Genomic DNA, 17,978 nt, shown 5'->3' on the forward strand with positions numbered 1-17,978 from the left:
GGGAAAGCAGAATAGTAAGTCTACAAGCTAAAAGCACCGGCCCCCAGTTTCGTCTTTGGTTTGAAAGAGAATCCTCCATCCAGTTAACGTAAAAACTAAGAATTTCCCCTCCATCCCTAGCTACTGCAGCTTCCTCTATTCCTGGTGTTGTGAGCCAATCACACTCCCTCCAGTAGCTTTCGGTCCCGCCCACTATCTGCCTCGGCAAATCACAGTTTGTCTTGGAACGTACTGATCTGAAGTCGTTCTGTGTTCCGTTGCTGGGATGTAAAATTCAAGTTCGCAGATTCCACTGCCCTTAATATTAGCCTATGCCGAATGTGTGATCTGCGTCACAAAGAGTCCCGTAATTCTCTACGTGTGCCCTTTTGCTCTCTTGTGTGCGTTACGGTAATAAACATGCAAATACACGGGGTGTTTGTGTTACAACTTCCTGGGCCCCCTTACAGCTATTGCTTGCTTTGTGGATGGTAAGAAGCAGCTTCTCATGATAATCCAATTAAAGCAGAAAAGTTAATCAAATGTGCTTAGTGATCAGGATGGTGTATTTAGATCTGGTCACTTGCTGTGAAACTCTGAGGCGACTTATAATTTCCTTATATTTTACAAGAGGGGATACTTTATAAAAGACAATGAAGTGAATGTCCCTCAATACTGTCACTGTTACACCAGACTCCTCTCATCCCTCCCTATAACTCCTCACTCACACACTGGAACTTTCTTCCTACCCAGACACCCGCCTCTCTCTGACTCCGCCCACACCCACACTCTACTGACTGTCTCTTAACCCACCACACCGCTTCCCCGCCTCTCCCCGCCCACTGCGAGTTTCAATCCCGCCCACTACGAGTTGCAGCCCCGCCCAGCAGACGGCTGTGACGTCGGAGCAGGTTCCTTTCCTCGCACTGAGAGCTGGCAGGGGAGCAGCTGGGACCGGGGTGATGCGGCCGGACACACGGACTGTCAGGTACTCGGGCTGGGGGTGGGACTGGGGGCCGGGGGAGGACACGGGAAAACACTGGGGTACTGTTCCCTGCAGCGTTCGCATGATTGGGGGGAGGGGCTTTATTCAGTTCTGTACAGTGAGTGTCCTCCTGTCTGTCCGCCTGTCAGACTCTGCACCCCCAGGGCTTGTTATAGTTTGTGACTGTGTGTAGCACCCACTTACTACTCTCTGCACTGTCACTGGCATGTGTGACGTCACTGTGTATAGTAAGGCAGGGGGAGGAAAGTGATGTCACTGAGTGTATAGTAAGGCAGGGGGAGAGGAGAGTGATGTCACTGAGTGTATAGTAAGGCAGGGGGAGAGGAGAGTGATGTCACTGAGTGTATAGTAAGGCAGGGGGAGAGGAGAGTGATGTCACTGAGTGTATAGTAAGGCAGGGGGAGAGGAGAGTGATGTCACTGGGTGTATAGTAAGGCAGGGGGAGGAAAGTGATGTCACTGAGTGTATAGTAAGGCAGGTGGAGAGGAGAGTGATGTCACTGAGTGTATAGTAAGGCAGGGGGAGAGGAGAGTGATGTCACTGAGTGTATAGTAAGGCAGGTGGAGAGGAGAGTGATGTCACTGAGTGTATAGTAAGGCAGGGGGAGAGGAGAGTGATGTCACTGGGTGTATAGTAAGGCAGGGGGAGGAAAGTGATGTCACTGAGTGTATAGTAAGGCAGGGGGAGAGGAGAGTGATGTCACTGAGTGTATAGTAAGGCAGGTGGAGAGGAGAGTGATGTCACTGAGTGTATAGTAAGGCAGGGTGAGAGGAGGGTGTGTAACTGAGTTATTATGTGCATAGTAAGGAGAAAAGACTTATAATTGTGTGATATTATGTTGGCTCCACACTCATCAACTGGGGACCACAAGGGCCACGCTAGGAAATATCATTTTTTTATAATTCCCCCAGGCTGCTAAGTCCAATCCAAAAATACTCCATCTCCAAGCTGTCGGGTACTGTAGAAGTCAGTGGGAAAGGTCTGCGCTGATTTTCAACTGATTTCACGAAAAATATGAGCGGTTCGGCCATAAATATTAATGTGAATTAATATTGTCTTCAAAATTAGCCCCTTTATTTGAGCTCAACATAGATGTTCTCTGGTCCTTGTTTCAAATGAGGAGTGGGGGCGTGTCCCTGCCAGAAGTACAATAGAAGAGGGACAGCCAATCACAGCCCTGCGGTCACATAAGCAGGCTTCAGTTCCCTATCAGGTCAGCCTAGTTGCTGATTGGTTCTTATCTTACAGTGCAGTGAGCTGAGTGATACCGACTCCCCTGCACAGCCTGGGAAAGGAGGCAACAGGAAGTGGAACAAACGGGTGGGACCAGTAGTGTTTTTTCTGAAAATTCCAATAAAGTAACCACAAACACAACTTTTTAAAACACATTCCTTCTATATCTAAAAGAGTTTAATGCACTGGCATATTCTTGTTTAATATGTCTCCTTTAAATGAAAGAGCTGCAATATAATTAACATCATGGGGCGATAATGAATACTGTATTTGATTTCCCTCCCCACCCCTAATTTGCATATGCAAATTAGTATTTGGATTTGGTTCGGCCTAATATAAATTAAATTAGTAGCCAGCCGTGCAACAGAACACCAGAGTAGCCCAGCATGCACCTTCCCCATGCACAGCTGGCCAATAGGAAGCAGAGAAGGTGCTGCACCCACTTGGTATGTAATCATATTAGGGTGATTAGTGCCACGGGTGCTATTGCACTCACCCACAGCAGCTTGGTAGTTCCAAGGGCAACTAAAGCCTTATGCAGGGAAACGATTTGCTTACGATTTCAAAAACAGGACTGCTGTATATTTAGCCATGTATTGCAGTCAGCAGCAGAACTCGGGGGGCACAGGCAGAGGCACCCACAAGTCCCGGCGCATGCTGCTTAATGGACACCCATTAAAATTCCGGGACAAAACCCGGCACTGTTAGTAAAGTTCATGGGGACTTGAGGTTTATTTTTGCACTTGGATTTGTAAATGAGCCTTATTTTCTTTTTAAAGAGATTATAGCGCCGCCCTGTTGTTCATCAGCTGCATTAGCAACGTCTTGTTTGGCAAATACAGCAAGTTTCTGTTTTCCTTTAATAGAGTCCCTTGGTTTTACGTTTGGTGCCTTTCTCTGGAACCCAGGTGACACCCACCCACCCATTAAAGGGAGACAAGCATCACCCACCAGCGGCTAAAGGAACCACTTAAGGTCAGTGACCCCTTTAATTTTTCATTTCCTGAACCATCATTCTGTATACAGGTATGGGACCTGTTATCTAAAATGCTAGGGACCTGGGTTTCTTTCTGTAATTTGGATCTTCATATTTAAATAAAATGTAGTCTATGGGAGGTGCCTTCCTGTTATTAGGAGCTTTCTGGATAACGGGTTTCCAGAAAACACATCCCATACGTGAGCCCCATTTTAGAGTGTTATACAGGTATGGGACCTGTTATCCAAAATGCTCGGGACCTGGGATTTCTGGATAACAAGTCTTTACTTAATTTCGATCTTCATATTTGAATAAAATGTAGGCTATGGGAGATGCCTTCCCGTTATTAGGAGCTTTCTATACAACGGGTTTCTGGATAACGGATAGCACTTCTGATCCCCATGAGTGTTGTACAGGTATGGGACCTGTTATCCAAAATGCTCGGGGCCTGGGGTTTTCCGGATAAAGGATCTCTCTGTAATTTGGATCATAATATCATGATATGATACGTCTATTAGAAAATCATGTAACATTTAATGGGACCTGTTATCCAAAATGATGGGGACCTGGGGTTTTCTGGATAAGGGATCTTTATGTAATGTGGATCTTCATATCATGTCTACTAGAAAATCATGTAAACATTAAATAAACCCAATAGGTTGGTTTTGCCTCCAATAAGGATTAATTATATCTTAGTTGGGATCCAGTACAAGCTACTGTTTTATTATTACACAGAAAAAGGAGATCCTTTTAAACATTTGGATTATTTGTCTAAAACGGGAGATTGCCTATGCATAATTTGGATCTTTCTGGATAACAGATTTCAGGATAACGGATCCCATACCTGTACTATACTCTACTCACCCTACCTGAGAGCCTTCCTAATTCCCTTCTCGTGGCATCTGCAAAGTTAAATAGCAAAGCAGGTCCGGCAAAAGCCTACTGAGCATGTGCAGTGCCGCTGACACTCAAAAGATGAGCTAACGAAGGTCCAAAATCAGGAGCTGCTGTGACTATAAGTGTTTTAGGGTTCCGTAGATAAAATACAGCATCTCTAGCCATAATCTTTTTTTGAAGGTTTTAGTTGTCCTTTAACAGGATGCCTGAATTTTTTAATCTGAAGATCAACAGCAGAGCTTGCTATCAGAGTTTGCCGAGCGATAAATCAAGGGAGTTGCCAATAAGTTCCTCTGATAACTGACAGTGGTGATATGCCAGTAAGTCTGACATCTGTTGTGGGCAAATTGTTCGGTTTGTTAAGGGATCAGATCCCAGATTATATTCCGGATAGTGGGATTATAAAGAGGAATCTGCACGGCTTTATGATGGGCCGATCATATCAAGCAAATGTGCTTATTAGTCATTAGGGACTTGGGCAGGGGTCTCACAGCAGAGGCTGGTGGGGTAGGGTTCTTAATGGGGTTCTGTATTGGGTCCATTTTAATGTAAGGTTCTGTCTGTGCAAAAGGGTTCAATACCGCTGGGAAATTGTGGAATTCTCTTCCCAAAGTAGTGATAGTGGCAGATACATTTGTTCATTTCAAAATTTCAAGCAAGGGTTACAAGGTCACTCAAATTAACTCTTTCTTAATCCAGGGCCTGATCCGATTGCCCTCCTGGGTGTCAAATTGGAGAGGCTTCAGATGGGATTTTATTCCTTCCTCTGGAGCAGCTGCCAGTTAGACGACTGTCACTTAATCAAAAAGCTTAAACTTGATGGACTTTTTTCAACTTTACCTGCTATTTTAATAGAAGTAGAGTATGTAAGTCTTTAAAGGAGAATTAAAGCCTAACTAAAGAAGTAGCTAGAAATGTTGTACATTATGTTTTGTGTTTCTGTACCAGCCCAAGGCAACCACAGCCCTTTAGCAGTAAAGATCTGTGTCTCCAAAGATGCCCCAGTAGCTCCCCATCTTCTTTTCTGCTGATTCACTGCACATGCTCTGTGCTGCTGTCACTTACTGAGCTTAGGGACCCACTCACAATATACAGTACACATAGAATAGAAATGTCACAATATAAGGCTGATTAGTAATTAATACACATAATTATTACATGGCAGCACAGAAACCAGTGCAATTAGCATTAGAATTTAATAATCAGCAAACCTGTAGCATCAGCTTATATTACAGCCAGGGAAGCTCATTTTCTGCTGATAATTAGTGACGAGCCCTAAGCTTAGCTTCTCAACAGCCAATCAGAGCCCACTGAGCATGTGAGTGTCACAGACACTTTCCAAGATGGTGACCCCCTGTGACAAGTTTGAAGTCCTGGATCATTGCTGCTATTGACAAGCTAAAACTTTAGGCTGGTGCAATAAGCTCACTATATAAAATATGACATTTTTAGCCCGATTAATTTTTAGAGTTTAGTTCTCCTTTAAGGGTCAGGGCACACACTCAGATTCGGGGAGATTAGTCGCCCGGCAAGAATGTAAATCGGCGGCGGGATGAGGAAACCGGGCGACTTCGGAAATCAAAGAGATCTGAGTGCCATCCCGTCGGCAATTTCTAGCCGGCGGGAGGCAGTTCGGGGAGATTAGTCGCCCCATAGAAGAGGAGTTTTGTTGCCGGGCGACTAATCTCCCCGAATCTGAGTGTGTGCCCTGACCCAAAAGGGGTGGCTCCCTTAAGTCAACTTTCAGTATGTTATAGAGAGGCTTATTCTAGGCATTTTTTTTTTTTTTATAGATTTCAAATTATTAGCCGCCTTCTGACTTTTTCCATCGCTCAAATGGGGGTCACTGACCCCATCTAAAAACAAATGATCTGTAAGGCTCTTTATTTCAGTCCCTCTCCTATTAACATTCCAGTAGCTTATTCAAATCAATGCATGGTTAGGACTCTAGCAACCAGATGACTGAAACTGCAAATTGCAGAGCTGCCGAATAAAAAGCTAAATAACTCAAAAGCCACAAATAATTAAAAAATGGAAACCAATTGCAAATTGTCTCAGAATATCCTTCTCTACATCCTACTAATAGTTAATTTAAAGGGGAACAGACCCTTTAAAAGTTCATAATTTTAGATGAAATGGATGTTATATTATAATAAGAATTTTGAGACTATTTTACTTTATGGCATTGCTTGGGTTCTGTGTGCCAGAGACCAGAGAGGAGGTGGGTGTTCAGCTGAGTTGTAAATATCTGGGTTTGCTCCGACGCCCCAGACACGGCCGTGCCCATTTCCATAGTCACACTTCTTAACGGGAAATACTCCCCCCCCATACAAAGTGGCAGTTATTTACTGGGTTTTCTGCAGCCCCTTGTGCTATACAGGTATGGGACCTGTTATCCAGAATGCTCAGGACCTGGGGTTTTTCAAATAAGGGATGTTTCCGTAGTTTGGATCTCCATACCTTAAGTCTCCTAAAAAGAATCATTGAAACGTTAATTAAACCTGATAGGGCACAAGGTACTATTTTATTTTTAAAATGTATCATTTTTAAAAATGCGTTTTGTGTAAGTGATGAAGTGTATGGGAGATCCTGTAATTCGGAGCTTTCCAGGTTTCCGGACAACGGATCCCATACTTGTACTGATAGGGCGCTTTTACTTGGATGTTGTTTTCAGGTTGAAGGTACAGGTATGGGACCTGTAATCCGGAATGCTCAGGACCTGGGATTTTACGGATAATGGATCTTCATTCCTTAAGTCTACTAGAAAATCATGTAAACATTAAATAAACACAATAGGCTGGTTTTGCTTCCAATAAGGATTAATTATATCTTAGTTGGGATCAAGTAAAAGCGACTGTTTTATTATTACAGAGGAAAGGGAAATCATTTTGAAAAATGTGGGTTATTTGGATGAAATGGAGTCTATGGGAGACGACCTTCTCGTAATTCTGAGCTTTCTGGACAATGGGTTTCCAGATAACTGATCCCATATCTGTTTATGTGTTCATTTAATCATCATTTTCTGTATTGCCTCCATTATTCCCATTAGCAGAGTCAGAAGCCTGTTACAATCCGGGGCAGTGATAGTAGGAATAGGGTTCAGGGTAGGGATGCACCGAATCCAGGATTTGGTTCGGGATTCGGCCGAATCTCTCGTGAAGGATTCGGGGGTTTGGCCGAATCCAAAATAGTGGATTTGGTGCATCCCTAGTTCAGGGGGAAACCAGACTGAAACTGATGGGCTGCTCTTTTATATTACAGAAAGGGCCGGATGCCATGGTGCCCCTGCGGTTGGTACTGCTCCTCCACATAATCCATTTCAGCTGCGAAAACGAGGTTGGTTCTGCCGCCAACAATGGATCTGCCCAGTTGTACAATTACAGGAAAATTCACTTGCCCGATGATCATATTCCTTATTATCTGCACAGTAACAGGCACGTCGCTGCACTCTGTCTCCAGGATCTGCACTGTCCCTATAAAGTACGTTTATTCGTTTTCTAATTATTTTCCTTCTTTTTCTCACTCTTTCTCTTTCCAGCTTTCAAATGAGGGTCACTGACCCCATCTAAAAACAAATGCTCTTTTAGGCTACAAATATATTGTTATTGCTACTTTTTATTATTCCTCTTTCTATTCAGGTCTCTCATATCCATATTCCAGTCTCTTATTCAAATCAATGCATGGTTGCTAGGGTAATTGGGACCCTAGCAACCACATTGCTGAAACTGCAAACTGACTAAAAGGCTAAATAACTCCAAAACCACAAATAATATAAAATGAAAACCACTTGCAAATTGTCTCAGAATATCACTCTCTACATCAGTGATCCCCAACCATGTTGCTCTCCAACACCTTGGATGTTGCTTCCAGTGGCCTCAAAGCAGGTGCTTATTTTTAAATTCCAGGCTTGGAGGCAAGTTTTGGTTGTATAAAAACCAGGTGTACTGCCAAACAGAGCCTCAATGTAGGTTGACAGTCCACATAGGGGCTACCAAATGACCAATCACAGCCCTCATTTGGCACCCCAAGAACATTTTTCATGCTTGTGTTGCTCCCCAACTCCTTTTACTTCTGAACGTTGCTCACGGGTTCTAAAGGTTGGGGAACCCTGCTCTACATCATACTAACAGTTAATTTAAAGGTGAACAACCCCTTTAATTCACTGAGTAAATGTCCTTTAACAGCACAAAACGCATCAGGATTGTGTCTGTGTTTGGAAAATGTAAAATAAAGTTTTTTTGCACCTGCCTCCCCTTTATATATTCTCTATGCACACTGGGCCACATGCTTTTCTTTTCCGGGGCCCATGGCATGTATATCAGCATTTGTCCTGACTATATGATATTTATATATATGATATGATATATATATATATATATATATATATATATATATATATATATATATATATATACACACACACACCAGTGGTTTGTTTTATTTTGTAGCAACACCTACAGAATCTAAATTCCTGCTGGGGTTATGAGAAGACGTGCGCCGAGGGCCACAGATTTGGTTATCCAGTGTGTGACCAGGTTGACTTTGGTTGGTAAGTTTTTAGCCCTTTTTCCTTTGGTTTTAGAAGGAGAAACATTCAGTATATACCCAGCAGGTTTGCTCACCAGGTAGTATAATGGGAGAACTACCCAGCTGATAAGGGCAGAGATTCATGTGTCTACAGTGTTCCTGGGTGATACAGGTATGGGATGTTTTATTCGGAAACCCGTTAGAATTTATGGAAAGGCCGTCTCCCATAGACTTTTTCTGTGTAATAATAAAACAGTAGCTTGTACTTGATCCCAACTAAGATATAATTAATCCTTATTGGAGGCAAAACCAGCCTATTGGGTTTATTTCACTTTTATTTCATGTTTACATGATTTTCTAGTAGACTTAAAGGACCAGTAACATAAAAAAAAATGTAAAACAAATTTGTCCATGGTGTGGCACTCGATTTCTCCACTGTGCCTTGTATAGGAGATACGATGGATCGTCACCCTGTCTCCTTTTCTGAAGAGCAGCGCAAGTTGGGTTGCCACCCTTTCTGGAAAGAAAATACCGGCCTTCCTATATATTTATCTTTTTTCCATATTAATAACATTGGGATAAACCATAATTTTTACCGGCCAGGTGTCAACCGTAAGCGCAATCAGAGTATTAGTAAGTTATTTCTTAATAAAGACTTTAAAGTTAAATGTGTCTTGGTGGTTTTTTTTTCCGTTATGTACAAACTAATTTTTTTTTATGTTACTGGTCCTTTAAGGTGGCCAAAGACGCACTGATAATATTGTACAAAACACATTTTCGTACGATATTCGGTGTGTATGGTGGGAGATGAGCTGACCGATATCGGCAGAAGACTTGGAGAACCCCAGGTCCCGAGCATTCTGGATAACAGGTCCCATACCTGTATATAAATTGAGTCCAAAATGATGTGTTTACCTGTATCTCTACCACAATGAATGGGATAACCAGTTCACCCCCCACTACTCCCTGCTGAGCAAATCTGTTGTTGGGAAGGGCAATCAGTGGGGTTAAAAGACTAATAGTTTAGTTATTATATTATACATTATATTATATTATGTGCTTCCGGCAGGGCTAAGACTATAGAGGAGTCCCAGCAAGTGTTCTGGAGACAAGCAGACTTTGGTTATGTGAAAGAGAGATTGGCTGAAACTCAGATATTATGCCGCCCCCAAGAACAGGTAAGGAGTGAGGGTATTGCATGGGCAAAACGGACAGAGAATGGGGCAACTTATTTGGGAGGTAAAACAGAATGAGGGGTTAGATACATGTGACAATCGGCGGGACTTTCTGTTCTTCCAAAGTCGCCCCGTACAGTTAAGCGATAAACCAGGTTTATACATTCAGTCTTACAGTTAACGTGATGTTCTGTATATGTGTGAGGTGTATAGTGTGTACTATGTGATATGGGACCGGCTTTATCCAACCAGAATAAATCACAATATTTATTTTGGCCCAAATACTGTTTGCCACCCGTTAACTTTTTTCTTTTTGAGCCAAATAGCTGCTAGATGTGCTCTTATTGTTATATAAATGATTCTTTTTATGTATTTTTTCCTTAGGGAGATTCCATGTTGGCCTGTTCCCAAAACCTCCAGCACTGCAGAGCCACAAACCTTTACCTGGACCTGAGACATCCAAGGAGAGGACAAGAAAAGTTTGTAGCACCGATTGTCTATAGAATAGTTTTTCTGCAATACTTACTGACTGCAAAAATGGTTTGCTTTCTGCTCACTAATGTACAAAAAATATATGTATTAAAGATATATGTCCCAAGGCTCAATTATAGGAAAAATAAATAATATTTATTAAAGTTCACATTAAAAAGGGTACATACTGACCCCACATGGCCCACCTTACGCGTTTCATACCCTCCGGTACTCATAGGTGTCTCTTACCAGAGGGTATAAAATGCGTAAGGTGGGCCATGTGGGGTCAGTATGTACCATCTTTAATGTCAACTTTAATAAATATTTTTTTATTGAGCCTTTGGATATATATATCTTTGATATATATTTTTTTGTACTATAGCTTAGAGTCCTGCGGTACCCTGCGGGTTGTGGGTAGAAGTTTCATGTGCGGGTATAGACCCTCGTCGGGCCGTGGGTCTTCTCAATAGCGATTTTTACTCCTTTTTTCTGATCATGCATACTTCTGATGATGTCACTTCCGGTTTACAATGACAGCACTTCCTGATTCTTGATGGTCAGCGGGTCGCAGGTTTCGGGTTGCGGATAAGGTACTTGTGGGTCAGGTAGCGGGTCCAAGCGGGTAAGAATGCGGGTTGCAGGTCCGGGTTGCGGATTACAGCTTGCGGGTTCGGGTCGGGTACAGGTTCCAAAAAATGGACCCACGCAAGACTCTACTGTAGCTGGCTTTAAAAATGGGGCAAATCCCTCTGGCTCAGCTTGGGATTTACAGGAATCACTTGTATGTAATAGAGAATAATTTCTGCTCACTAATACCTACAGCCATGACACCGGTTCTAAGGGGCCCTAAAATGTAGCTGAATGACGATAGTAGCCTTCTGCAGTGGATGAGTCGCCCGAGTTCTGTATCCAGAACAGGATCCAATTCAGGAGAGGTGCCATTAATATATAATTATATAATAATATTCACTTGGTTGCTATAGGGTTTTGTACTGGGGCTTAGTATCTAATAAGCACATCTTTACCTGCTTTGGACGCCTATAGGCTGTGCTAAATCAAGAAGATATGATCATTCCACCCAGGCCAGTTATTGGATCACAATGGGGGCCTATGCTGACCCATTGGGAGAGAAACACAACATGCTGACGCAGTCCTCCATTATTTTAAACCTGCCCAATGGATATCAAATCAAATCCCTTTCCTAGCAGATGTATTAGAGCTCACTCAAATAACTGATTCCATGAAGACAGAATGAACAGAAACATGCTGAGAGAGGAATAGTGAAGATAAACTTGATTATTTCAGAAACAATGCAGAATATTTAATTGATTGTATTTAAAAAGTTTCTTATTTCAGTATGCTGTTCCCCTTTAAAGGTCAACCACTCTTTTAAGTGTCTGTTGCCTATAGAAAAGCCCCCTCGTTCTTGGGTGTTCCCTGAAACCTTAGACAGACGGATAATCAAGACTTGGGTCAGAAAACCGTACAAACTGAAAGTCAAGTCATTGTTAAACCCTAACCCCCATATGTAATAAAAGGCCTCGGAGCGGCAATCAATAAGGTGTTTCCTTTTAAACAGGTGACCTATAAATTAGGGATGCATGGAATCCACTATTTTGGATTTAGCCAAACTCCGTAATCCTTTGCGAAAGATTCATCTGAATACAGAACCGAATCTGAATCCTAATTTGCATATGTAAATTAGGGGTGGGAAGGGGAGAACATTTTTTACTTCCTTGTTTTGTGACAAAAAGTCACGCAATTTCCCTCCTGCCCTTAATTTGCATATTTAAATTAGGATTCGGATTTGGTTCGGCCGGGCAGAAGGATTCAGCTGAATCTGAATCCTGCTGAAAAAGGCTGGATCCCGAACCGAATTCTGGATTCGGTGCATCCCTACTGTAAATGCTATAGGTTACTGCTCTTATTACATAAGCCCATAACCGTCAGCATCTTTCAGGAGTTTTGGCTCACCAAAGGCCGTACAGGTACTGAAAAAATTGTATGAAACAAAGTGAGATTTTCAGGCTTCCCGGCCAACATCTGTATATATAATGGATATTAGTCGGTTCTATGGTCGGACAGGTTCGGTGCTCCATGTCTCTTCCTATTCAGATTAAATTGCAAGAAACATTGCTTTGACCCTCAGTACAATAAACCAGAACAATGAATAACATTCATTCTCTTCCCCCAAAGTTTTAAGGAAGACTTCCTGCAGGAAGGGGAAATCGGAGGACACTGTGACCTTGACAAACAGGCGTTATTGTCCCAAGGAGCTTGGAAGAGCCCCCTGCAATCTTGGTACGTTCCATAGACGACTCCTCTTCTCTCTCTCAATATGTTTATTAGTTTCATAAACAAGTACGAGATGAGGACAGATGTTACATCTTTATAATCAAACAACAAATTAGTTATAACAGAAAGTTATAATGAAATGCCATAAAAGTTTTTAGTTCTAAACAAAAAGTTATCACAGAATTTCGAATTCCAAATTTAGAAATAATACAAATTAATACTCAGAGCATAAAATAATTAATGTATAGAATAAAAATGAGACCATACCTTGGATGGAAATGAAAAGAAAATACTCCTGGAATTGTTTTACGTTAAAAGTTTTACCAAACTTGTTTAGCTGTTAAAGGGATACTGTCATGGGAAAACATATTTTTTCCAAAAAACATCAGTTAATAGTGCTGCTCCAGCAGACTTCTGCACTGAAATCCATTTCTCAAAAGAGCAAACAGATTTTTTTATATTCAATTTTGAAATCTGACATGGGGCTAGACATTTTGTCAGTTTCCCAGCTGCCCCCATTCATGTGACTTGTGCCTGCACTTTAGGATGGAGCTACTTTCTGGCAGGTAATTTCTCCTACTCAATGTAACTGAATCAGTCTCAGTGGGGCTTTTACTATTGAGTTTTGTTTTTAGATCTACCAGGCAGCTGTTATCTTGTGTTAGGGAGCTGCCATCTGGTTATCTTCCCATTGTTTCGTTGCTAGGCTGCTGGGGGGGGTACTTGCAGTACAGCAGTAAAGAGTGACGGAAGTTTATCAGAGCACAAGTCACATGACTGGGGGCAGCTGGGAAACTGACAATATGTCTAGCCCCATGTCAGATTTCAAAATATAAAAAAAATCTGTTTGCTCTTTTGGAAAATGGGTTTCAGTGCAGAATTCTGCTGGAGCAGCACTATTAACTGATGCCTTTTGAAAAAAACATGTTCTCCCATGACAGTATCCCTTTAAATAAACCCTAAATTGGACGATAACCTCTTCTTTGACCCACCAAATAAATCTAAATATTTAGACCAGAGACAATAAAAAGAATGAGAGGGTTTATCATCCCTATAGTCAAATCGGACGACTCTTCTTCAATCTCATTATTTTCCTTTCTATTATATTCCTGCCGACCTCATTGTGATTTCCACCATCGTTCCCTTGTAAGAAAGACAACGGCGGTAATTAAACACCCGCTCAAAGCCTGAAAGCAAAGGGACTAATGAATTACTTTGCAGGGACAGGGACAAAATCAATGGAAGCAGTTGGCGTTTGGTGGGAGCACTTATTGATTGTGTGGGTTGAAGGCTGAGTAAGCGACGTGCAGAAGAAATGTGAGGTTTTGGGGCGATTTTGATTTTTTAATTTCCTTTTTTTTTTTTTTTTAAACCTCCCTGATTGTAATTTAAGAAAGCTGCAATTTTTTTTCCTACTCGAAACATTGACGTTTTCTCATATTTGAAGGACAGGTGAAGCTAGTGTGAGTAATAGGCTAGAATGTCAGCTCCTAATTGCAAGTGGAAGGGAAATCTGTCACATTCTCTCAGTGGGGCACACAGTATGGCCGCCCCCTTGTTTTTATAGGTGTGCAGAGAAGGGAGGTTTTGTTGGATCCTCATACACTCACAGGCTAATGTATCCATGTATTCATTAGGGATGTGCCGAATCCAGGATTCGGTTTGGGATTCGGCCTTTTTCAGCATTGAATCCAAATCCTTATTTGCATATGCAAATTACGGGCGGGGAGGGAAATCGGGTGACTTTTTGTCACAAAACAAGTAAAAAATGTTTTCCCCTTCGCACCCCTAATTTGCATATGTAAATTAGGATTCGGTTCGGTATTCGGCGGAATCTTTCATGAAGGATTCAGGGGTTTGGCCGAATCCAAATAGTAGATTCGGTGCATCCTTAGTATTCATAAATCTGCTGGTGGTGTTGACATGGTCTCTATAGACATTTTTGGAGGGCAGGGGAGTGTAAATACTCTGCTTGATACTTGGAGCTAAAAACAGGGTAATATTTATATATATATATATATATATATATATATATATATATATATATATATATATATATATATATATATATATATATATATATATATATATATATATATAAAAACAAAATTAGTCTCTCGCACACCTTCGAATGATGAAGTACCAGGTGCTGCTGCCGTGTCAATTATTCAGAAATCCATCAGTAGAAAGCAGCGCACACTGGAATTTTTAAAAGTTTAATTTATTTATCAAAATTTTAAAAAATTTTACATGTAAAATTTTTTAAAATTTTGATAAATAAATTAAACTTTTAAAAATTCCAGTGTGCGCTGCTTTCTACTGATGGATTTATATATATAATATATATATATATATATATATATATATATATATATATATATATATATATATATATATATATATATATATATATATATATATATATATATATATATTATTCGTCAAGCTGGAGCACTCATGTAATAAGACCAACTGCCTGGGTGCAGGTTAGTGGTATTATGTATAACAAAATGTTGAAAAAACTGCACTCACAGTGCTTGTAATGTGCAAAAGAAAAAATTTATTACAACGTTTAAATAGAGCTGAAATAGGTTTTATTTCAGCTCTAATCCCTAAAAAGTGTAAAACTAGCCTATTGAAATATTAGCACAGAAACATAAAAACTCTGAGCATTAAGTATAAAGCTGCTAATAAAGTTGCACTGCAGCTCACCCGATGGAGAAGATGACCCGGGTGTGTGAACCCCAGGTCCGTCACCTTCGGACACAGTCTGTACAATTAAATGAATGAAGATAAAATCAGCTAAATTTGCACTCACCAATGACGGCAGATGGCTCGGGTGCCGTGCCCCAAACCCGTAGTTTAAGGTGAGGATACAACCTGGAAAGAAACGAGCACACACTCCTGGAGCCAGCCGATGAAGTTAAAACAGAGGTTTATTCCATATAACTAAAAAATACACGTCCTATAGATTTTTAACTATTTTAACTTCATCCATTGGCTCCAGGAGTGCGTGCTTGTTTCTTTCTGGCTATAAACAGGGGCAGATTAATAAATAGGCTACCCTAAACTATAGCCTAGGGGCCCGTCTAGCTTTTTCAATTTCTTATTTTCTTTAAAAAAAATAGTTTTTTTATGCATTGTTGGACCTGGGTCTGGTCGGGACGGTTGCAGCTGCTGGTGGAAGATTAGGCAGTCAGGCAATGCTCATGTGTGCTTGTCGCTTTTTTAGAGATGCACAGGCCTTGCCTTGTCTGGCTGCCTAATCTTCCTGCAGTAGGTACCGACCGTGCACCCTGGGCCCCCTATCAGAATTTGCGGGGCCCTGTACAACAGAATTTTCTGGGCCCCCAGTTGCCAAGGACCTGTACAAGTAAACTGTCTACAGCGTGACTAGGCCACAGTGCTGAATTCACAGTCTGTACATTCCCAGCAGTTCCCTGACTGAGAGTTTTAGCCTCTGCCACTGCTGTTTCAATTTGGCTAGCAACTGTAATAGCCTTTGCAAGGGATAAATCCTGCTCTAGGAGCAGTCTCTCTCTAATGTGAGGTGAGTTTGTTTTTTCCACTATTAGGTCTCTTAGCATTTCATCTGTTAGATTCCCAAAGTCACAGGTAACAACCAGCTCTCTCAAAGCTGCTACAAATTGTTCTGTGGATTCGCCATTGTCCGTGTTGGCAGAATTTATATCTTTCAGCAACCAAATTTACTCTTGGCACTCGCGGCGCTACGGTTTCCGAAGTTGCCTCACGAGGAAACTTCGGGCGACTTCGGAAATCAAAGCACAGCGAGTGCATTGCTGCAGGCATTTTTTCATTTTTAGCAGGGGGAAGACAGTTTGGGGAGATTGTCGCCCCGAAAAAGAGCCGTTAAATCACCAGGCGACTAAATCTCCCTGAATCTGCCCGTGTGCTGAAGCCCTTAACAGCAACTGCCAGATGTTCTAGTGTGGAAATAGAAAGGAGAAATTCATACTGAATGTTAAGCTGCAGGGGAACTTGTGTGAGATAAAGCAGCTCTCTATCACCCACACACACAAAAAAAAATCTTATAAGACCAAATGAAAGAAGGGGAAAAAAAAAATCAATTCTTATTAATCAATGGTCTTTAGGGATTCAGGACACCACGGAGGAGAGAGTCCGTAACCAGCGCAGCGACTGCACTCAGATCCGCCAATCACATTCTGTCTCACTAAAGGAACAATGATATTACTGTGAAGAGCTCTGTATGCAATCAATACCTACTTAAATAGGTTTTATTTTGGACATCATCCGTCTCCTCATCTCTGGACTAGGGGCGAGTAATAACACTGAGTCACTGAGCCTGTGCGTCTCCCATAGAAATGAGAAATCAGCCAGTAATCAGCATCACAATCAGGGAAGGCGGTGTGTGTGTGTATATATATATATATTTTTTTTTTTAGGTATCCGGTCTGAAGATCCAAATTACAGATAGTCTTGTTATCCAAAAAACCCCAGGTCCCGAGCATTCTGGATAACAGGTCCCATACCTGTATATATATAATATATATATATATATATATATATATATATATATATATATATATATATATATATATAATGTGTTACAAAAGGCATTCCTTCTTAGCATGGAGTTATTTATTGCGCTGTATTCCTACTTGTCCATGAGTGGTTACTAAGGTTGCTTACCCTAGCAACCAGTGATTCAGAAGATAAATAGCACAAACATTATGGCCCAATACTGTTCTGTCTTCTAAGGGAAACACTAAGACGTGTATTTAAAAAGACTGTTATTGTTATTTGAAGACACTGCATGTTCTGCTTACTAATAAAAAAAACCTTTCCCCTTATACTCTACACTCAAGGGAAATAGCATGGTAGGTCACACGCTTATGTATTTTGCAAACGTATAGGGAATGCACTAGAGGCTGTAATCCTCTGCTGGGGAGATATTCATTTGCCCAGGAGTTAAAAAAACATTGGCGCCAGGACCCCCCTTACAAGTTAAAAAAAAATTGGGGCCCCAAAAATTATTTTTTAAAAAAAAATTGGGGCCCCATAAAATATTTTTTAAAAGAAAAATTGGTGGCAGGGGCCTATAGATTATTGAAATAAAACATTGGTGGCCAGGGAATTAAAAAAAACCCACATTGGTGTCAGTAGAATTGAACTCGTGGCTTCAGGACTTCAGTGTCGGCTCCTTTTGTGACTTCGGGTCTTTCCACTGCTTAGGACTTTGTATGTTCGGCACTTCCGCATTCTGCCTCTTCGGGACAGCTGCGGATCGCCCAAGGGGGGGCCCGGCTCTTCGAAAAGTGCAGCACAGCCGGGCTCCCCTTCAGCCCCGGGCCTGGGACACTTGTCCTCCTTGTCCCCCCCCCTGATGGCGGCCCTGCCAGGCAGGCCCGGACTGGCAATCTGTGGGTTCTGGCAAATG

The 17,978-nt window shown here is 41.5% G+C and overlaps 1 protein-coding gene across 3 annotated transcripts in view; it reads left to right on the forward strand.

The window, feature by feature from the left end:
- Nucleotides 1–808: 808 nt before the first annotated feature.
- Nucleotides 809–17,978, forward strand: part of eogt.L (EGF domain-specific O-linked N-acetylglucosamine (GlcNAc) transferase L homeolog) — a 39,972-nt gene continuing 22,802 nt past the window's right edge. The window contains exons 1-7 of one of the 3 annotated variants that reach the window (XR_001935153.2): nt 809–967; nt 3,085–3,193; nt 7,353–7,571; nt 8,540–8,640; nt 9,688–9,796; nt 10,178–10,272; nt 12,461–12,565. Coding sequence is in view for 2 of the 3 variants with exons in the window: in NM_001092088.1 (NP_001085557.1) it covers nt 7,368–7,571; nt 8,540–8,640; nt 9,688–9,796; nt 10,178–10,272; nt 12,461–12,565 (614 nt within the window). In the remaining variant the exon portion in view is untranslated. 3 annotated transcript variants of the gene reach the window in all.

The sequence above is a fragment of the Xenopus laevis genome, chromosome 4L (genome assembly GCF_017654675.1).
Source record: "Xenopus laevis strain J_2021 chromosome 4L, Xenopus_laevis_v10.1, whole genome shotgun sequence".
Lineage (NCBI taxonomy): Eukaryota > Metazoa > Chordata > Amphibia > Anura > Pipidae > Xenopus > Xenopus laevis.